We start from the raw sequence: 23,396 nt of genomic DNA, 5'->3' as shown, positions 1-23,396 counted from the left end.
CTGATCCCCAATTGGGCTCAACCACAAGCTGCTCTAAAAAAGCATCTTGTAGGCATTCTAGGAATTCCTCCTCTTGAGACCAACACCATCCTAATTTTCCTAATCACCTGTATGACAATTCCCCATGACCATTGTAACAATGCCCTTTTGGCACGCATTTTCTATCTCCCATTGTAATTTGTGGACCACATACTTACTACTGTTTCGAGGTCTCTATACAACTGCCTTCAGGGATTGTTTATTTACATTTGCTGTTCCTTAATTCTACCCACAGAATCTACACCTTTCAACCTATGCCACCTCCTTCTAATGATTTTGTTTAATATTTTACCAACAGAGCCACACAACCCCACTACCGCTTGTTCTTTCAAGAAACATAAGTATCTGGCAAACTAGAGGACCTGCAGATTCTAGCAATCTACAGAACTACACGCAAAGTGCTGGAGGAGCTCAGCACGTCAGGCAGCATCTATGGATGGGAATCAACATTTCAGGCCAAGACCCTTCATCGGGACTCTTGACACCCACGTATCTGGAATATCAACAAGCAAAGAAAATAGAAAATAGTGTGAAATAGGGAGAACCTTTAACAGAATTTAGTTCAAGGCTTAAAAAAGTTTCCAAATGGAGCTTAACATTTAACAAATACAACACAGGCAATAAACACTTTCATGAATACCGACATTGACTTTTTTAATAAAAATATCTTGGTCCCATTTCAATCAGTAAAATTTACAAAAATAAATAGGAACTGAACTGACAACTTTAGAAACGACTATTTACTCTCAAACCCACTTGTATTAACACTCCCTTGGACAGAAGGGGGAAGAGAAATAACAAATGGAAAAGAAAAATCACACAACAGTCAGATAAAACTTCTAAGTATTTATTTTCATAAAAAATGACCAGGATTCAGCACTCCATGTGTGTATATGCAATCATGATAAGAAATACAGACCAGAAAACCTAAATGAGAGGCCAACTCAGAAAAATGAATCATCACTATGGAAGAAAACATTAACCAGTGGAATGAGTATGACCCTCCATGGGAGACATCCCAACGATCTGAGCAGATGTTGACAAGGAAGCATCGAACACCTGACAGAGAGTTTGAGACCTCTTCCAAGAAAGAGAGGGGTTCCTTACAGAAATACAGGACAAGGTGGTAAACAAGAAAAAAAAAATCAAAAATACATGAAATACAAACGAACAAGGCAGTAATTGCAGAAAATGCCAGGAGAAACCAGACACAATCCAACACATTCCAGGATCCTGCAGCAGTTTAACTCAATCTGATTACTTACACAGGTACAATCAAGTGGCAAACATCATTCACCAGAATCTTGCTTTAGAACACAAACTCATCAATGCCCTCCATCACTTCATAAAGGCACCATCAATTCAAGCCTGATCCAGTTTCAGAGTCAAAATCATACAAATTATATGACAATCAATACATTATTTCAGAGAGGACAATCCATGTTGTTGTTCACCCTCAGCTCAGAGATTTGAGGGGTGAAGAACATCTCAGACAGAACTGCAGTCAGCTCGAATTCTTCAGTCTGCAGGAAATTCAGGGGAAACCTCTTCACCCACACAGTGGTGACTGTTTGGAACCCATCACCACAGGGAGAGCGAGAGGGGAACAACAGGGGAGGATTTAAAAGGACTGTTGTGGAACAGAATCACTGGCAGTGTCCAGCCGGCCTGAGTTGACTCTCTACCGTATAATGGGTGTGTTATAAATTCACTAAGTACTGGAGGCAGAGTTCAAAATAGAACTGATTTGTCTCAGATCCAGAATATTAAACTCCAGTCCCATTAAAGGTGAATGTGCAGCAGAAGAAACTCCTCCCGTGCCCAGAGACCAGGGTGCAGAACTGGGTGTGGTGAGCAGCAGCAATAATTGCAGAGTTCAGCACCAACAGTCGCTCTCGAAATTGCATTCAGCAACGGTGATGGACAAATATCCAGTATGCAGCTTATTGAAACTTTCTCCCCAGTGTGAACCCGGTAGTGTGTCACAAGGTTAGATTAGCGAGTGAATCGCTTCCCACATTCACAGCAGGTGAACGGCCTTTCCCCAGTGTGAACTCAATGATGCACATTTGGTGGAGATGGCTGAGAGACTCACTTCCCAATGAATGACCAGGTGATCGGCCTCTCCCCAGTGTGAACTTGCTGGTGTCTCTGTAGATGAGATGACTGAGTGAATCCCTTTCCACACTCAGAGCAGGTGAACGGCCTCTCCCCAGAATGCTCTTGCTGGTGTTTCTGCAGGGTGGATGATTGAGTGAATCTCTTCCCACAGACTGAGCAAGTGAAAGGCTTCTCCTCACTGTGAACTCGCTGGTGTGCCAGTAGTTCAGATGACCGAGTGAATCCCTTCCCACATTCTGCGCAGGTGAACGGCCGCTCCCTGGTGTGAACTGACTGGTGTCTCAGTAGATTAAATGACCGAGTGAATCCCTTCCTACAGTCTGAGCAGGTGAACGGCTTCTCCCCAGAGTGAGATCGCTGGTGTCTCTGAAGGTCAGACGATTGAGTGAATCCCTTTCCACAGAATGAACAGGTGAACGGTCTCTCCCCAGTGTGAAATCGCTGGTGTATCTGTAGATGAGATGACCGAGCAAATCCCCTCCCACATTCACAACAGGTGAATGGTCTCTCCCCAGTGTGAACTCGCTGATGTGTCAGTAGTTCGGATGACCAAGTGAATCCCTTCCCACAGTCTGAGCAGGTGAACGGCCTCTCTCCGGCGTGAACTCGCTGGTGACTCTGTAGGTGGGATGACCGAGTGAATCCCTTTCCACAGTCTGAGCAGGTGAACGGCTTCACCTCACTGTGAACTCGCTGGTGTGCCAGTAGTTCGGATGACCGAGTGAATCCCTTCCCACATTCTGCGCAGGTGAACGGCTTCTCCCCGGTGTGAGATCGCTGGTGTCTCAGTAGATTAAATGACCGAGTGAATCCCTTTCCACAGTCTGCGCAGGTGAACGGCTTCTCCCCAGAGTGAGATCGCTGGTGTCTATGAAGTTCAGAGGACTGAGTGAATCCCTTCCCACAGACTAAGCAGGTGAACGGTCTCTCTCCAGTGTGAAATCGCAGATGTATTTGTAGATTAGATGACCGAGTGAATCCCTTCCCACAGTCTGGGCAGGTGAACGGCTTCTCCCCAGAGTGAGATCGCTGGTGTCTATGAAGGTCGGATGATTGAGTGAATCCCTTCCCACAGACTGAACAGGTGAACGGTCTCTCCCCAGCGTGAAATCGCTGGTGTATCTGTAGATGAGATGAGCGAGCAAATCCCTTCCCACATTCACAACAGGTGAATGGCCTCTCCCCAGAGTGAACTAACTGGTACAACAGGTGAATGGCCTCTCCCCAGAGTGAACTAACTGGTGTCTGTGTAGGTGAGATGACCGAGTGAATCCTTTCCCACAGTCTGAGCAGGTGAACGGCCACTCCCCACTGTGATCTAACTGGTGTGCCAGTAGTTCAGATGACTGAGTGAATCCTTTCCCACATTCTGAGCAGGTGAACGGCCACTTCCCAGTGTGAACTGACTGGTGTCTCTGTAGGTGGGATGACTGAGTGAATCCTTTCTCACAGTCTGAGCAGGTGAACGGCTTCTCCTCACTGTGAACTCGCTGGTGTGCCAATAGTTCGGATGACCGAGTGAATCCCTTTCCACATTCTGAGCAGGTGAACGGCTTCTCCCCGGTGTGAGATCGCTGGTGTCGCAGTAGATTAAATGACCGAGTGAATCCCTTCCCACAGTCTGAGCAGGTGAACGGCTTCTCCCCAGAGTGAGATTGCTGGTGTCTCTGAAGTTCGGAGGACTGAGTGAATCCCTTCCCACAGACTAAGCAGGTGAACGGTCTCTCCCCAGTGTGAAATCGCAGATGTATCTGTAGATGAGATGACCGAGTGAATCCCTTCCCACAGTCTGGGCAGGTGAACGGCTTCTCCCCAGAGTGAAATCGTTGGTGTCTATGAAGGTCGGACGATTGAGTGAATCCCTTCCCACAGACTGAACAGGTGAACGGTCTCTCCCCAGTGTGAAATCGCTGGTGTATCTGTAGATGAGATGACCGAGCGAATCTCTTCCCACAGTCCGAGCAGGTGAATGGCCTCTCCCCAGTGTGAACTGACTGGTGTCTCTGTAGGTGGGATGACTGAGTGAATCCCTTCCCACAGTCCGAGCAGGTGTACGGCCTCTCTCCAGTGTGAACTCGCTGGTGAGCCATTAGGTCAGATGACCAAGTGAATCCTTCCCCACAAATTCAGCGGATGACCAGCCTCTGCCCAGTGTGAACTGACTGGTGTGTCCACAGGTGGGAAAACCGACCAAATCCCTTCTCACCCACAGAACAGATGAATGGCCTTGTCGAGTGTGAACTTGCTAATGTACCTTCAGTTGAGATGACCATGTGAATCCATTCCCACAGACTGAGCAGGAAGGATGATTGAGTGAATCCCTTGCTCCACTTCTTAAATATCTGGACAGAGACAGCAAAACTGGTGTGTTGTGTTCGAGATTCCTGTAGATTAATTCCTTGTCATTTTTAACCTGTAAAAAGATTTACAAAATTCATCAATGGGTGTAAGACAACATTTCAGATGAGATCACTTGAGTTGTCAAGGTGTGATCTGGCATCACACTGTTACAGTGAAGTTCAACCCAAGTTGGTGAGAGAAATCATCTTCTAACTGGGCACAGTGCTGGTATCTGGAATGACCATCAAACTCTCTGATACTCTCCCTGTCTCTATAAGAATGGGACATTTCTGCCATCTCCAATCTGTGACCTGGCTCAGTTTGACTCTCTCCATTGGTATTATTCCCTGTTCCCACTGAGCTGCATGGGTTCCTGGCCCCACAGAAACTGAAACACTCTCACACAAATAGCCTTTGTTAACGTGCAGCTGGGATTTTCTTTTATGTACCGTTAAATTAAAGTGCCACAGTTTTAATGCCATGTAAATATCTCCTCTTCAGATGTATGGTTGGTCAGCACAACTGTTAAAAGGAATTAGAGTGAATATTAGTATTATTTAAGGTTCCTGTCACAGTCATGGAAAAGAACAACACAGAAACAGACCCCTTTGGCCCATCTAGTTGGTGCTGAGCTATTTAAACTTTCTACTCCCGTACCCTTACCATCCAGGTACATATACAAACCTCCAACATGTTGCAATTGAGCTCACCTGCACCGCTTGTGCTGGCTGCTCATTCCACACCCGGATGATCGTCTGTGTGAAGAAGTTTCCCCTCATGTTTCACTTAACATTTCACCTTTCACCCTTAACCCATGACCTCTGGTTGTAGTCCCACCCCATCTCAGTGGAAAAAGCCAGCTTGCATTTATGCCACCTATAACCCTCAAAATTGTGGTATACCTCCATCAAATCGTCCTCAATCTTCTACATTCCAAGGAATAAAGCCCCAGACCTGTTCAATCTTTCCTTATAACCCAAGTCCTCCAGACCTGGCAACATCCTTGTGAATTTTCTCTGAATTACTTCAACCTCTTTCACGTATTTCCTGTAGACTGGTGACCAAACCTGCACACAATACTCCAAATTAGGCCTCACCGATGTCTTGTACAACTTCAACATGACATCCATCTCCTGTACTCAGTACTTTGGTTAATGAAGGCCAATGTGCCAAAATCTTTCTTTCCATCCCTATCGAACTGTGCACCACTTTCAGTGAAATATAGACCTGTATTCCCAGATCCCTTTCTTCAACAACACTCCTCAGTGCCCGACCAGTCACTGTGTAAGACCCACCCTGGTAGGTCCTACCAAAGTGCAACACCTCACACTTGTCTGCATTAAATTCCATTTTCCATTTCTCAAACCATTTTTCCAGCGGCTCCAGATCACACTGCAAGCCAGGATAGCCTTCTCACAGTCCACTACACTCTCAGTCTTCGTGTCATCCACAAATTTTCTGATCCAGCTAATCATGTTATCATCCAGATGACTGATATAGATGACAAACAACAACAGATCCATCACTGATCCCTGCGGCACACCACTGGTCACAGGCCTCCGGTCAGAGAGGCAACCATCTGCTACCACACTCTGGCTTCTCCCAAAGACAGTGTCTCATCCAATTTACTATCTCATCTTGAATGCTGAGTGACTGAACCTTCTTGACCAACCTCCCATATGAGACTTTGTCAAGTTTCTTGCTAAAGTCCATGTAGACAACATCCACTGTCTTGACCTCAGTCACTTTCTTGATAATTTCGAGACACTCTATAAGATTAGTTAGACATGACCTACCACGCACAAAACAATGCTGCCTATCCTTAATCAGTCCTCATCTAGCCAAATACTTATACAGGTAGTCTCCGAGTTATGAACATCCGACTTACGGACAACTCATACTTATGAACCGAGGAAGGAGAACACCATCTGCCATTTTAAGTCAGATCGCGACACCGTCCACCATTTTAAGTCATTGCCGTTGACACAGTGTTGAGTGTTTAACTTTGTATTTGGCTTAAATTTTTCTTAGTAAGATTCACCCTGACCCCACCCTCGTTCCGGCCAGCCGGTGGCTCAGTGAGATCAGCGCAGGGCTCGAGATTCGAGAACGGAGGTTGCTGAGTTCGATCCAGTGACAGACTGCTGCCATGCTGGGTTGATGTCGATCCAGGGACTCCCGTGTCGTGTTGATGTCGAGCTCATAAAAACACACTGCCACCTCCAGTTTAAATTCCCCATGCGGAATATCGTGGAGGATCAAATACCCAAACCCAGCACAGCCCCCACTTGTCCCATTTAGCCTGTCTCAGTGCGGTGGTCCTTAGGACCCAGTGGACCTCGGGACCGCCACCAGCAGTGTTTCTGTTCCATTGACGGGAAGCGGTCGCAATTGAAAATAAAGTGGAGATAATAAAGCATTTGGAAAGAGATGAAACGCCATCGGTCATGGGAAAAACGTTAGGCTACGGTCAGTCAACGATCAGAACAATTTTACAGGATAACGGATAAAGTGAGAATAATGGAGCATGTGAAAGGCCCTGCCCCGATGGAAGCTACAATTATTACTAAGCAACGCAGTCATTTAATTATTGGAATACATACGTTTCCTAAGTGTTTTATATGCATACAGGTAAATTATATACTATATACTAAGACAAACTTTTGACTAACTGACGCTAAATAATACCGGATGTACTTGTTCCGACTTATGTACAAATCCGACTTAAAGACGGACTTAGGAGAGGAACTCGTACGCAACCCAGGGATGCCTATATATCCGGTTCCTGCACATACGTTCCATTAACATTCTCCCTACTGATGTCAAGCTCACCAACGTACAATTTCTTAGTTTACTTTTAGAGACTTTCTTGAACAGTTGAGCAACATTGTCTGTCCTCCAATCCTGCAGTCCATTACCTGTCACTGGGGATGATTTAAATATCTGTGCTTGGGCCCCAACAATTTCTGCACTTGTCTTCCACAGGGTCCCAGGGAATAACTTGTCAGGCCCAGATTTATCCATTGTAATTTGCCTTAAGACAGCAAACCCCTCCACCTCTGTAATCTGTACAGGGTCCACGAAGTTGATGCTGCTTTGCCTCACTTCTATAGACTGTGTCTAGCTCCAGAGTAAATACAGATGCAAAAATATATTTAAAATATCCCCCATCTCTTTTGCCTTCTGTATAGATTACCATTCTGATCGTCCGGAGGATTAATTTTTTCCCTTGCAATCTTTTTGCTATAAAGATATTGCTTACTTTTATTTCTTTCATAAGTGTTCACTTGAATTTCCTGAACTTCATAACTACACCATGTGGTCCTATCTGCCTTTGCCTGGTATGCACCTCCTTTCTTGTAAAAAAGGGTGTAAATGTTGTCAGCTCCATCTTGGGCACTAGCCTAAAAAGTACCCGAGATATCTTCAGTGAGCGGTGTCTCAGAAAGGCAGCACCCATTATTAAAGACCTCCGGAACCCAGGGCATGCTCTTTTCTCACTGTTACCATCAGGGAGGAGGTACAGAAGCCTGAAGGCACATACTCAGTGATTCAGGAACAGATTCTTCCGCTCTGCCATCTGATTCCTACATGGACACTGAACCCCTGGGCACTATCTCACTTTTTTAATATATATTGTTTCTGTTTTTTGCAAGACTTTTAATCTATTCAAAATCTGTATACTGTATAAAGAATAATAAATAAGATTTATTTATTTATTATTACGATCATTATTTCATAATTTTTATCTATATTTCTTCATGATTCGAAGCAAGAAGGCTGCGAGTGGAACGGCTGAGGGTGTTTTGGAGAGAAGGAATTTTACTACTCGTGGTAAAGACAGGCAAGACTGCGCAGGCCTGTGACGCCAGCCAGTAGAGCAGGAAATGTTTAATAAGAAGACCGCCATATCCAGTGGGCAGCGGAGTGATAGGGCTTTGGCTCAAACAGGCTGCGGCGGTAATAGAACAAGGTAGGTTTAACTGTGTTAATTGTGCAAAGGAGATAGGGAGACAGATTCTGGAAAGGTGTAATAATAACAGAGTTGTCGTGATGGGAGATTTTCATTTCCCAAATATTGATTGGCATATCTCCAGAGCATATATGTCAAACTCTAGGCCTATTATCATTATCTTTGGCTCGCGAAATAATATCTACCGTAGATTCCGGATTATAAGCCGCTACTTTTTTCCCACGCTTTGAACAGCTTTGAACACTGCGGCTTTTACTATGGTGCGGCTAATACATGGTTTTTTTTCATGCCGCCAAAAACATTTTGCCTCGTAACAGTAGACCAATAAAATTGATGAGTAGTTCACAGAGGTCCAATGAAATTGTACGATAAATCAAGCACACTTTCACAATTAGATTATTGTAAATCAGTCATTTGTACTCACCCTCATCAACATGGAAAACACTCAAAGAAAAGCATTGTGCTGCCTTTATGGCAGTTATTTAGTTTATAATATTTTCGCTTAGTAATTCATTTGTTAGTATTTTCTAGTTAAAGTTAGAAGTGTTTTAAGTATATTTGTTTTCTGTGCTACATCCCGGAATGCTACGACGTCACATCCGGTTTCGCCGCGTCTTGTGGGGAAAATACCGGTTTGCGATAAACGGAAAGGAGGGACGAGCGCATTAGACCCGCGCGAGAACGCTGCAAACATATGATGCAGCTTTTAAGTTAAAGGCGATCAATAACTTTTCCTGGTAGGCTGCAGTATATACTTTTTTTACCAGTCGTTAGGAGATATTGGAATGTTGTTTGTGCACTGTTCAGTAAAAAAGTATACGCAACGTAATTTGTGTGTTACCGATACGTATGTATATTTAAAAGTAGCCGTGTTACAGGCACGGTTCGAAAAAAAGCATTTGCAATATGTATTTGTTTATGTTACCATACGGATTTAATTAAAAGTTAAAAAATCCTCACGTGTAATATCTTTCTGTGTAAATATCTCATATTACAACGTGGGACACCTGCGGCTTAAAATCCGGTGCGGCTTGTACAAGTACAAAATTGATTTTCTTTCTAAAATTAGAGCCTGCGGCTTTTAATCAGGTGCGCTCTGTAGTCCGGAATCTACGGTAATTACTATTAAAGCTGGCCCCAGTAATCGAAGCGCCTATGACGTATGATATGGCTAATGCTGAGTTTATTCAGGTACCAGATTTTCAGGGTTTTTAGTGTTTATTCGGCAGTCTTGCCCGGCAGTCTTCTTCATAAGAAACGGAATTTGTAAAGTGAAACACTTTGTAGTTATAGCAGAGACTGAGACACATGAGAGCAGGCTGAAAAAACGGAGGCAACGAAAGCTGCGTTCGCACGCGTCTGACTGATCCGGCCCGCATGAAGCTGCATTTTCCTCAATCTGGCCCGTGACCTAAAATGAGTTTGACACCCATGCTCTGGAGCAAGGGGTTTAGATGGTGTGGAATTTTAGGTGTGTTCAGGAAGGTTTCTTGACACATTATGTAGATAAGCCTACAAGAGGAGTGACTGTACTTGATTTGGTATTGGAAAATGAACCTGGTCAGGTGTCAGATCTCTCAGTGGGAGAGAATTTTGGAGATAGCAATCGTAATTCTATCTCCTTTACTATAGCATTGGAGAGAGATAGGAACAGACAAGTTAGAAAAGTGTTTAATTGGAGTAAGGGGAATTATGAGGCTATCAGACAGGAACTCAGAAGCTTACATGGGAACGATGTTCTCAGGGAAAGGTACGGAAGAAATGGGGCAAATGTTCAGGGGATATTTGTGTGGAGTTCTGCATGGGTACATTCCAATGAGACAGGGAAGTTATGGTAGGGGACAGGAACCGTGGTGTACAAAGGCTGTAGTAAATCTAGTCAAGAAGAAAAAAAAAAGCTTACGAAAGATTCAGAGAGCTAGGTAATGTTAGAGATCTAGAAGATTATAAGGCGAACAGGAAGAGCTTAAGAAGGAAATTAGGAGAGCCAGATGGGGCCATGAGTAGGCCTTGGCGGGCAGGATTAAGGAAAACCCTAAGGCATTCTACAAGTATGTGAAGAGCAAGAGGATAAGACGTGAAAGAATAGGACCAATCAAATGTAAGAGTGGGAAAGTGTGTATGGAACCAGAAAAAACAGCAGAGGTACTTAATGAATATTTTAATTCAGTATTCACTATGGAAATAAATACTTGGTGATTGTAGTGATGACTTGTAGCGGACTGAAAAGCTTGAGCACGTCGATATTAAGAAAGAGGATGTGCTGGAGCTTTTGGAAAGCATCAAGTTGGATAAGTTGCCTGGACCGATTGAGAGGTACTGTGGGAGGCGAGGGAGGAGATTGCTGAGCCTCTGGCGATGATCTTTGCATCATCAGTGGGTTTGGGAGAGGTTCCAGAGGATTGGAGGGTCGCGGATGTTATTCCCTTATTCAAGACAGGGAGTACAGATAGCCCAGGAAAATATAGACCAGTGAGTTTTACCTCCGTGGCTGGTAAGTTGATGGAGAAGATCCTGAGAGGCAGGATTTATGAACATTTGGAGAGGTAGAATATGATTAGGAATAGTCAACATGGCTTTGTTAAGCAACACACACAAAATGCTGGTGGAACGCAGCAGGCCAGGCAGCATCTATAAAGAGAAGTACTGTCGACGTTTTGGGCCGAGACCCTTCGTCAGGACTAACTGAAAGGAAAGATAGTAAGAGATTTGAAAGTAGGAGGGGGAGGGGAAAATGCGAAATGATAGGAGAAGATCGGAGGGGGTGGGGTGAAGCTGAGAGCCGGAAAGGTGATTGGCAAAAGGGATACAGAGCTGGAGAAGGGAAAGGATATGGGACGGGAAGAAAGGGGGAGGGGAGCACCAGAGGGAGATGGAGAACAGGCAGAGTGATGGGCAGAAAGAGAGGGAAAAAAGGAGGGGGGTAAAAAAAATATATCAGGGATGGGGTAAGAAGGGGAGGAGGGGCATTAACAGAAGTTAGAGAAGTCAATGTTCATGCCATCAGGTTGGAGGCTACCCAGCCAATATACAAGGTGTTGTTCCTCCAACCTGAGTGTGGATTCATCTTGACAGTAGAGGAGGCCATGGATAGACATATCAGAATGGGAATGGGATGTGGAATTAAAATGTGTGAGATCCTGCTTTCTCTGGCGGAGAGAGCATAGGTGTTCAGCGAAACGGTCTCCCAGTCTGCACCAATATATAAAAGGCCACACCGGGAGCACCAGACGCAGTAGACCACACCAGCTGACTCACAGGTGAAGTGTCGCCTCACCTGGAAGGACTGTCTGGGGCCCTGAACAGTGGTGAGGGAGGAAGTGTAAGGGCAGGTGTAGCACTTGTTCCGCTTACAAGGATAAGTGCCAGGAGGGAGATCGGTGGGAAGGAACAGGGGGGACGAATGGACAAGGGAGTCACGTAGGCAGCGATCCCTGCAGAAAGCAGAAAGATGGGGGGGGGAGGGAAAGATGTGCTTGGTAGTGGGATCCCGTTGAAGGTGGCGGAAGTTACGGAGAATTATATGTTGGACCTGGAGGCTGGTTGGGTGGTAGGTGAGGACAAGGAAAACCCTATCCCGAGTGGGGTGGTGGGCAGATGGGGTGAGGGCAGATGTGCGGGAAATGGGAGAGATGCGTTTGGGAGCAGAGTTGATGGTGGAAGAAGGGAAGCCCCTTTGTTTAAAAAAGGATGACATCTCCTTCGTTAAATTCAATACCGTGATGGTTTTGTCAAGGGCAGGTCCTGCCTTACAAGCCTAAGCCTAACTGAATTTTTTGAGGATGTGACTAAACACATTGATGAAGGAAGAGCAGTAGATGTAGTGTATATGGATTTCAGCAAGGCATTTGATAAGGTACCCCATGCAAGGCTTATTGAGAAAGTAAGGAGGCATGGGATCCAAGGGGACATTGCTTTGTGGATCCAGAACTGGCTTGCCCACAGAAGGCAAAGAATGGTTGGAGATGGGTCATTTTCTGCATAGAGGTTTGTGACCAATGGTGTGCCTCAGGGATCTGTTCTAGGACCCTTAGTCTTCGTGATTTTTATAAATTACCTGGATGAGGATGTGGAGGGATGGGTTAGTAAATTTACTGATGACACAAAGGTTGGGGGTGTTGTGGACAGTGTGGAGGGATGTCAGAGGTTACAGCGGGACATTGATAGAATGCAAAACTGGGCTGAGAAGTGGCAGATGGAGTTCAACCCAGATAACTGTGAAGTGGTTCATTTTGGTAGGTCAAATATGATGGCAGAATATAGTATCAATGGTAAGACTCTTCGCAGTGTGGAGGATCAGAGGGATCGTGGGGTCCGAGTCCATAGAACGCTCAAAGCAGCTGCGCAGGTTGGCTCTGTGATTAAGAAGGCGTACGGTGTATTGGCCTTCCTCAACCGTGGAACTGAATTTAGGAGACGAGAGGTAATGTTGCAGCTATATGGGAGCCTGGTCAGACCCCACTTGGAGAACTGTGCTCAGTTCTGGTCGCCTCACTACAGGAAGGATGTGGACGCATAGAAAGGATGCAGAGGAGATTTACAAGGATGTTGTCTGGATTGGGGAGCATGCCTTATGAGAACACGTCGAGTGAACTCGGCCATTTCTCCTTGGAACGACGGAGGATGAGAGGTGACCTGATAGAGATGTACAAGATGATGAGAGGCATTGATCATGTGGATAGTCAGAGGCTTTTTCCCCAGGGCTGAAATGTTTGCCACAAGAGGACACAGGTTTAAGGTGCTGGGGAGTAGGTACAGAGGAGATGTCAGGGGAATTTCTTTACGCAGAGACTGGTGAGTGCGTGGAATGAGCTGCCGGCAATGGTGGTGGAGGTGGGTACGACAGGGTCTTTTAAGAGACTTTTGGATAGGTACATGGAGCTTGAAAACGACGGGTATCCCTAGTAATTGCTCGGTAGGGACATTTTCGGCATAACTTTGTGGGCCGAAGGGCCTGTATTGTGCTGTGGGTTTTCGATTTTTCTATATTATGAATTGGATTGAACTGCTGCTGCAATGTTAACAAATTTCACGACACATGCAGGTGATAATCAACTTGATTCTGATTGTGATTGTATTTTGATCTGGGAGAGGAAAGCCAAAGTGATGATGGAGGATTCGTTAGTTTTATGAACAAAACATCTGTAGATGTGAACTTACCACTATCCAGGACAATTACTGAGACAGGCGGGTAAAAAGAGTCCGAAGGATCACTGGGGACTGGAGTGATCCTCGGACTCGAGTGGTAGCAAACTGTTACCATCTGGGAAACGGTACCGACAGTCTCTCAGACATCACCTCCCCCCCAGGCCATTAGACTGATTAATTCATTCCGATAGTGGCACTAGCAAGCCTTTCCACTAGGATATTAGTCCCCTTCTGGTTCTGTTCCCCGAAAGAACGGATCACATATCACCCCTTTGACTTTCCAATGCCAGGTAATCATCCCCCAACAGTTTCGAAAGTGGTCCACCTGTTGTTGTGTGGGATGGCCACAAGAGGACTCTGTGATGTCTATTTAACCTCGTTCCCCTTCCTGACTTTCACCCAGTTTCCTGTGTTCTGTACCTTGGGTGTAACTCATGTCATACCTATCACTCCCCCGGCTCCTGGATGATCCGGAATTCATCCATTTCCAGCTCCAACTCCTTAAACTGCAGCTGGATGCACACCTTACAGGTGAGGGCATCAGGGACACTGGAGGTCTCCCCACCTTCCCACCAATGTTCCCTCTAATTCGAAATGACCAGAGGGCACATAAAGCATTTATTCTGCAGTTTTTAACCTAGTGACAACATGTGCACAGTGAATTTTATATAGAGAGGTATTCACTTTATCAGCTAGAAAATCACTGTCAATAAGAACTTTGATCTCCCCTGGGACTGATCGAGTTCATCTGCACTCTCACACAACCTATGTAGCAGGCCTGTAGTGGGTAATGAAGGATTTTCTCTCAGGAGCTTTTGTACACTGTCCATATGTGATTTTCTAGCTAAATGATGCCTTAAAAAGTCAGATTTCCAAATATTACTCCACTTCCTCCCACTTGCAAATTCTCCAGCAATTTTTACATCACCACAATACACAGATAACACCAGTTTCTGTATTGTACATAAATATTTCCCCTGAACCCTCCCACAGGTGACTGACGGTGGTGAACTCATTGATGGCAATGCCAATGAACATGAAGGGAAGGGCAGTAGTCTGTCTCATTGGAGTCTGGCACATTTGTGATGTGAAAGCTACTTGTTGCCTGGAGCAAAGGTGTTTGATATCATTATGAACCCAGAGAGAATGGGTCAAAACATATCCTCACCGGTACAAAAGTTCAGAACAAGAAGAGGTGGAACAAGCAACACACACAAAATGCTGGAGGAACTCAGCAGGCCAGGCAGCATCTATGGAAAAGAGTCCTAATACTGAGTTCCTCCAGCAATTTGTGTGTGTTGCTTGGATTTCCAACATCTGCAGATTTTCCTCGTTTGTGATTGGAGGTAGAACAAAGGTGAAAAAAACTTACTCCCTGACATCTCCTACGTACCTACTTCCAAGCACCTTAAAGCTGTGCCTCTCTACAGATTTTCTCTTGTTTGTGAATAGAGCAGGTGATTTTCTCAACTGGTGATGTAAAAGATTTTGTTCCCTTTCTCCAAGTTCCCAATCTTTGCATTTAGACAGCTGGAGCTCAGCTCAGTCTGAGAGATCCATCGGTTCCCATTCCCTCATCAGCCGGAAGCTCCCCCGGGGCCCATGTACGGATCGTGGAGCTGAGAGACAGGGAAGAGAGTAGGACTGTCCTGGGATAGCGGGCCACGGTGTCCGGATATCACAGCAATTGTCCCTCAGTCAGTGTTGAAAACTTTGGGCTGCAGATTCTGTTACCTTCTTCTTCTTGTTTTACGGCGGTTGGCACCCAGCTAAATGATGCATTACCGCCACCTTCTGCTCCGGAGAGTGGATCAGACGAGAGACTCACACCCTAAATCCCTTCACCCATTCACACACACCCTAATCTACTCTTTATCCTTTCCTCTTTGGCCGTCCCAGTACCCTATTCCTGCTTATCCATCATATCCTCTTAAAAATAAAACCCTGTATCCCTTAAGAAAGCTAAAAGTACCCTGATCCGTGCCCTCTCACCCATGCCCAGTAACCCTTTTACTGTGAATTCCTGCACCCCCAATTCCCTTAGATTAATTCTCATCATCTCTCTCTGCATCCCGTACTTCCCTCAACTCAGACTACATGTTCTACTGACTCCTCTTCCTGACATTCCTCACACAGTCTTGTCTGGTGTTCCCCTATCAATTTCAGTGTTTTGTTTAGTGCACAGTGCTCCAGCCTTAACCGAGTCCACACGGTTTCCTCTTCAGTATCCACTGCCTACCCTAGTACCTGTAACACTCCACTGGATTTGAGATAAATGCCTCCCTTTCCCCTCCCTCTCCCATCTTTCTTGCCACATTTTGATAATTCTTTCCCAGATTAGCCTCTGCTTTACTGATACTAATGTGCATTTCTGCATTTTCTTTCTTTAACGCCCTCTCTGCCAACTCTTCCACCCTCTCGTTTCCCTTCACCCCTACATGTGCTTGAACCCATAGAAATTTAACCTGACATCCCCAATTTGCAACTCTTGTGACGCGACTGACTGAAGGACTTCATAAAGTACATCTTGCCGGCTGTTTGAGTGAAAAGACCTTAAACTTGCTGGAACTGAGGATGAATCTGAGCATATCAACACTTTGACTAGTCTAGCTTTCTCCACCCAACACAACACAACCAACACTGCCAACATCTCCACTGTATTCACCGCAAACTTATCAGATGTTCTTCTGCTGACTGCAATTTCTTTAGCTGGTAAAGCCACCCCAAACCCTGTCACTCCTATTTCAGGTTCCTCAGCACCATCCGTATAAATCTGAGTATAACCACTATACTTTTCCATCACAGGACAGTTAAATGCACTTACCAAATCAGTTTTATATTTTCCTTTCCTTTTTGCCAGTCTATGTCAGGCCATATAATCTTCCATGGAGCTACAACCAGATAAATTACTGAAAGACTTATTCTTAGATCAAACACTCCACATTCTTTAGCAATATCATTCCCTACCCGACTAAAGTTATCCCTCTGAAACTTCCCATTCTCCCAGCACTCCTGCAACACTCCTTTTGCAGGGTGAGAATCATTGTGCCCCTGCAAATTAGCCCAATAGTTTGCCATCAATTGCTTCCTTCTTAATTCCAAAGGCATTACTCCCATTTCTACCTGTAGGGCTGATACTGGTGATGTTTTAAAAGCCCCACTGCACACTCTCAAAACCTGAGCCTGAATCACATCCAGTTTCCTTATACGAGACCTAGCTGCTGATCCATATGCTACACTTCCATAATCCAACACAGATCTTACTAAAGCCACATACATTCTCTTTAATGCTGAACAACTTGCTCCTCACGTTCCTCTCCCACAGGCGTTGCTCTTCTTATTTTGTTGCAAAAACTCCCCCAACTTGCCCTTTTAGCTTGAGTATATTTGTTCTGACCACTGCCTGTTCCTTATATTGAAGCAAATGCTGCATATTATCGGTTCTTTTAACTAGTCTGAATGCTCTATTTCTGTTTTTTACAGCCTGACAACATTCCCCTGTCCACCATGGAACCAGTTTTCTATTCATCCTATTTTTACTCCTGGGTATAGATCCTTCTGCTGCCATAATAATTGCTGAAGTCACCTGACTGTTTAATTCATCTATATTTCCAGAAATGTCAATGCTTCACTCAACTTCCCAAACTTACCCCAATCTGTTTTTCCAAACACCCACTTTGGGATTCCACCACCTGGTCTTATTTCAACTCTTTCACCCACTGAACATAAAACTGGGTAGTGATCACTGCCTACTGTTGAAGCAGTCCAAACTCCCCAGTTACTAACTCCAGCCAAGTTATTAGACATTAATGTAATATCCAATACTGATTCAGTTCCTGTTGTTCCTTGTTCCTCTACCATCATTCATACACACCAAATCCCTTTCTTCCATCAAATCTTCACTTACCTTTCCATTTGAATCTGTACTCGGATCCCCCCATATTGTGCTGTGAGCATTGAAATCTGCACACCACACTACTTTATGTCTGTTTTGTCCTTGAATCCTCAGTAGGCTATCCAAATCCAACCTTTTACATGGATTGTAGTAGTTAATTATAACCACTTACTCCTCTCTCTCCCACACTTCCACCACTACGATCATCTCCAGGTATACCTTGCTTGATTAACATAGCACAACCCTCTCCTCCCCTTAGATTTCTATCTTTCCTTATCATTGTATATCAATATACCACAAAGTCTAAAGCTGGTTTCAACCAAGTTTCCTGAATACACACTACATCCAGTTTTACAACCATTTCTTTAATAAAGTGCTTGAATTCCTGGCTATTGGCCAGTAAGCTCCTTGCATTCCATTGGAAATGAATCACCATAATGAATATACCAACCTATGAAACTTCCTGGCTTGACTGATTAGTGAGGTTCTCCCTCACTTCTTCCCATGTCAGTCCTACTAACCCTAAATGGTTCACTGTTGCTTTGACCACCAGCTGAATCTTTTCACTTTTTGACTTTACCTCAGCCGTACTATTAATCACTCCTGCAATGAATGTTACTCGAGCCTTTTTGTCTACATAAATCCTGCCATTTGTTCTTTGTTGCATCTCTCGCATCCTATTGCTCCCTGTCCATTAGGAGCACTATTCTGTTCTCTTGACATTCTTACAGCTTCTGCACAAGTGATCTTTTCTTTTCACTCTTATTTCTTGAATTTTATTCTCCCGTCTCATATACTCAAACCCACTATTTGCCACATTATGAGCTCCTCCACAATTACAACATTTTGTCTGCACTCCTGTTCCGCACTTTCCATATTCATGATCATCCCCCACATCTAGCACATCTCCTCTGCCTATTACACTGTTTAGCTATGTGTCCAAACCTTTGACAATTATAACACCTCAATGGCTTTGGGAGGTAGTTACAGCTAAGGAATAGGGCACAGGTAATTGGGTTACCATCAGGCGAGGGAAGGGGAAAGGGCAGGCAGAGCAGGGTTCCCCTGTGGCCATTCCCCTCAACAAGTATACTGATTTGGATATTTTTGGGGGGGGGGGGGTGGGAAATGACTTACCTGGGACAAGCTGCGGCAGCCGGATCTCTGGCACTGAGTCCGGTTCTGCAGTGCAGAAGGGAGGGGGAAGAAGAGGAGAGTGGTAGTGATAGGGGACTCCATAGTCAGGGGTACAGACAGGAGGTTCTGTGGTCGTGACAGAGACTCCCGGATGGTTTGTTGCCTCCCGGGTGCCTGTGTCAGGGATGTCTCTGATCGCGTGCACAGCATTCTGAGGTGGGAGGGTGATCAGCCAGATGTCGTGGTACACATCGGTACCAATGACGTAGGCAGAAAGAGTCAGGAGGTCCTGAAGAGTGAGTACAGAGAGCTTGGTAGGTAGTTGAAAAACAGGACCTCGAGGGTAGTAATCTCCGGATTGCTGCCTGTGCCACGTGCCAGTGAGGGTAAGAATAGGAAGCTCTGGAGGATGAACACATGGCTGAGCAACTGGTGTAGGGGGCAGGGTTTCAGATTTCTAGATCATTGGGACCTCTTCTGGGGCAGGTGGGACCTGTACAAGAGAGACGGGTACAAGACTTGCCAGGAGGATTGCTACTGTTATTGGGGAGGGTTTAAACTAGATTTGCAGGGGGATGGGAACCAGAGTGCCAGAGTAGATAGTGGAACGGGGGTAAAAATAAATGATGTTAGTAATTCATGCAAAGTCACAAATAGCAAGGTTTGTGGTAGTAATAATCTTCTGAGGTGAGTATATTTCAATGCGAGGAGTATTGTGGGAAAGGCAGACGAGCTGAGGGCCTGGAGTGACACATGGAATTATGACATCATAGCCATTACTGAAACTTGGCTACAGGAGGGGCAGGACTGGCAGCTCAATGTTCCAGGGTTCCGATGTTTCAGACGTGATAGAGGCAGAGGGATGAAGGGTGGGAGGGTGGCTTGGCTAGTCAGGGAAAATATTATAGCAGTGCTTCGGCAGGACAGATTAGAGGGCTTGTCTACTGAGGCCATATGGGTGGAGCCGAGAAACAGGAAAGGTATGACCACATTAATAGGTTTGTATTATAGAGCACCCAATAGTCAGCAAGAATTGGAGGAGCAAATCTGCAGAGAGATAACAGACAACTGCAGGAGACAGAAAGTTGTGATTGTAGGGGATTTTAATTTTCCACATATTGATTAGGACTCCCAAACTGTTAAAGGTCTAGATGGGTTAGAGTTTGTGAAATGTGTTCAAGAAAGTTTTCTAAATCAATATATAGATGTACCAACTAGGAAGGATGCAATATTAGATCTCCTATTAGGAAATGAGTTAGGACAGGTGATGGAAGTGTATGCAGGGGAACACTTTGGTTCCAGTGATCATAATATCATTAGTTTCAACTTGATCATGGATAAAGATAGATCTGGTCCTCGGGTTGAAGTACTAAACTGGAAAAAGGCCAAATTTGAAGAAATGAGAAAGGATCTAAAAAGCGTAGATTGGGACAGGTTGTTCTCTGGTGAGGATGTGATTGGTAAGTGGGAAGCCTTCAAAGGAGAAATTTTGAGAGTGCAGAGTTTGTATGTTCCTGTCAGGGTTAAAGGCAAAGTGAATAAGAATAAGGAACCTTGGTTCTCGAGAAATATTGGAACTCTGATAAGAAGAGAGAGATGTATAACATGTATAGGCAACAGGGAGGAAATAAGATGCTTGAGGAGTATAAAAAGAGTAAGAAAATACTTAAGAAAGAAATCAGGAGGGCTAAAAGACATGAGGTTGCTTTGGCAGTCAGGGTGAAGGATAATCCTAAGAGCTTCTACAGGTATGTTAAGAGCAAAAGGATAGTAAGGGATAAAATTGGTCCTCTTGAAGATCAGAGTGGTTGGCTGTGTATGGAAACAAAAGAAATGGGAGAGATATTAAATGGTTGTTTTGCATGTGTATTTACTAATGAAGTCTATGGAAACAAGGCAAACAAGTAGGGAGATCATGGAACTTATACAGATTAAAGAGGAGGAGGTGATTGCTGTCTTGAGGCAAATCAGAGCAGATAAATTCCCAGGATCTGACAGGGTATTCCCTCAGACCTTGAAGGAGACTAGTGTTGAAATTGCAGGGGCCCTGGCAGAAATATTTAAAATGTCAATATCCACGGGTCAGGTGCCAGAGGATTGGAGGATAGCTCATGTAGTTCCGTTATTTAAAAAAGGCTCAAAAAGTATGTCGGGAAATTATAGGCCGGTAAGTTTGACATCGGTAGTAGGTAAATTATTAAAAGGAGTACTAAGAGACAGGATCTACAAGTATTTGGATAGACAGGGACTTATTAGAAAAAGTCAACATGGCTTTGTGCGTGGTAGGTCATGTTTAACCAATCTATTAGAGTTTTTTTGAGGACGTTACCAGGAAAGTGGATGAAGCGAAGGAAGTGGATGTTGTCTACATGGACTTCAGTAAGGCCTTTGACAAGGTCCCGTATGGGAGGTTAGTTAGGAAGATTCAGTCGCTAGGTATACATGGAGAGGTAGTAAACTGGATTAGACATTGGCTTGATGGAAGAAGCCTGAGAGTGATAGTGGAGGATTGCTACTCTGAGTGGAGGCCTGTGACTAGTGGTGTGCCACAGGGATCAGTGCTGGGTCCATTGTTATTTGTCATCTATATCAATGATATGGATGATAATGTGGTAAATTGGTTCAGCAAATTTGCTGATGATACAAAGATTTTAGGTGTAGTGGACAGTGAGGAAGGTTTTCAAAGCTTGCAGAAGGATTTGGACCAGTTGGAGAAATGGGCTGAGAAATGGCAGATGGAGTTTAATGCGGACAAGTGTGAGGTATTGCACTTCGGAAGGTCAAACCAACGTAGAGCATACAAGGTAAATGGTAGGACACTGAGGAGTGCAGTAGAACAGAGGGATCTGGGAATACAGATACATAATTCCCTAAAAGTGGCATCACAGGTGGATAGGGTCGTAAAGAGAGCTTTTGGTACATTGGCCTTTATAAATCAAAGTATTGAGTATAAGAGTTGGAATGTAATGGGGAGGTTGTATAAGAGACCGAATTGGTGAGACCGAATTTGGAGTATTGTGTGCAGTTTTGGTCACCTAATTACAGGAAGGATATTAATAAGGTTGAAAGAGTGCAGAGAAGGTTTACAAGGATGTTGCCGGGACCTGAGAAACTGAGTTATCGAGAAAGGTTGAATAGGTTAGGACTTCATTCCCTGGAGCGTAGGAGAATGAGGGGTGATTTGATAGAGGTGTTTCAATGATGGGTATAGATAGAGTGAATGCAAGCAGGCTTTCTCCACTGAGGTTAGGGGGAGAGAAAAAAACAAAGGTCATGGGTTAAGGGGGAAGGGGGAAAAGTTTGAAGGGAACATGGGGTGGGGCTTCTTCACGCAGAGAGTGGTAGAAGAGTGGAATGGGCTGCCAGATGAAGTGATGAATGCAGGCTCACTTTTGACATTTAAGAAAAACTTGGACAGGCATATGGATGAGAGGGGTTTGGAGGGATATGACCCAGGTGCAGGTCAGTGGGACTTGGCAGAAAAATGGTTCGGCACAGCCAAGAAGGGCCAAAAGGCCTGTTTCTCTGCTGTAATGTTCTATGGCTTTGGCACACACACCCTTACTGGGTAATTCATAAAACCCAGAAACTCCTTCCCTGGCACTCTTTCTTCTTCAAATTCAATCAATACGGTTTCACATTCCTTTTTCACTCCCTTTGTTGTTTTCAGTCTTAGAACATTAATTACTTTCCCCCCTTTGATATTCCTCTTCAACTCCTCCATGTTTATACTCACTGGTACACCCGTGATCACTCCTTTACAACCACCATTTCGTGCTCCCACCTTCCCTGTATATTCCACCTTGCATTTTCCTATCTCTTTTAACTAGAGTGCTTTCTCAAGTTGTTCCTCATTCGCACATCTTACCAATAGATTGCCATCATTAAGGACTTTTGCAAATACTATTTCCCCTATCTTATTTGCCAGAGTTGTTGTTAGCACAAACGGGATAATTTTCATGTTTCCCTGAGCCTTCTCAGTAAACCTTATTATGACAACACCTCCTCTCTGAACTTGTTCATCTTCCTCACTTTCAGAGCTCCCTCCATTGTCATTTCTTATTCTTTCACGTCCTTTCTCTCGATTTTCATTCATCCGTCTCCTCATTCCCTTTAATTCTCCCTTCACGATCATCCATTTCTCCCTAGCTGCCTCGCCAAAGGCAGCAGTTCGGCAGCTTGCTCAGCCTCGCTGCTACCCGCACCGGAACCAGAAACACAAGCACACACTGGCCAACCCTTGCCCAGTTCAGGGCGCAGACCGATTCTCTTACCTGCACTCTCCTCCCGAGGCCTTTGGGTAGTGCGCGCATGCGCAATATTCGAGACCTTCCGCAACCCTGACGCCTGCGCATTTGATCAGTGCTTTAGCGACGGTGAAAATTGTTACGCTGAGCTTTCTGGGTAATCACGGTGCCATTAAAAGTTTCTGCAAGCACCGGTTCCATGTCCATACCTCAGGTTTTTTTTGTGTAGGAAACCTAGCAGCTCCCATAAACAATACACTTAATGTCAGTAAACTTTCCGCGTGTCTAACGCCAAAGTAGAACCTTCTTACAAATGCAGATATAAAACACAAGAGATTCTGTAGTTGCTCGAAATACAGACACACACACACAAAATGCTGGAGGAACACTGCAGTTCAAGCTGCAACTAAGCAGCGGAGTACACAGTCTAGGCATGCTGAAGAGGCTCGGCCTAAATATTGTCTATTTATCCCTCTCCACATTTGTTGCCTGATCT

The 23,396-nt window shown here is 44.7% G+C and overlaps 1 protein-coding gene across 1 annotated transcript; it reads right to left on the bottom strand.

Annotated features, from left to right (window-relative positions):
- Nucleotides 1-872: 872 nt before the first annotated feature.
- On the bottom strand, nt 873-22,952 carry LOC140732869 (uncharacterized). The gene is made up of 3 exons (XM_073055517.1): nt 22,928-22,952; nt 3,370-4,573; nt 873-3,328 (listed from the first exon to the last, which is right to left on the bottom strand). The coding sequence occupies exons 2-3, from the start codon at nt 4,248-4,250 to the stop codon at nt 2,131-2,133; spliced, it is 2,079 nt and encodes a 692-aa protein (XP_072911618.1). The 5' UTR covers nt 4,251-4,573; nt 22,928-22,952; the 3' UTR covers nt 873-2,130.
- Between the last annotated feature and the right edge of the window lie 444 nt (nt 22,953-23,396).

This window comes from Hemitrygon akajei, chromosome 9 (genome assembly GCF_048418815.1).
Source record: "Hemitrygon akajei chromosome 9, sHemAka1.3, whole genome shotgun sequence".
Classification (NCBI taxonomy): Eukaryota; Metazoa; Chordata; class Chondrichthyes; order Myliobatiformes; family Dasyatidae; genus Hemitrygon; species Hemitrygon akajei.
This window is presented reverse-complemented; position numbering and strand designations above follow the sequence as displayed.

Coding starts and splice junctions, on each gene's coding strand:
- LOC140732869 (XM_073055517.1), bottom strand. CDS start 4,250: ATGGCTCACCAGCGAGTTCACACTGGAGAGAGGCCGTACACCTGCTCG. Junction 3,329..3,369: donor TCTGGGGAGAGGCCATTCAC/CTGTTGTACCAG, acceptor GAGGCCATTCAC/CTGTTGTGAATGTGGGAAGG.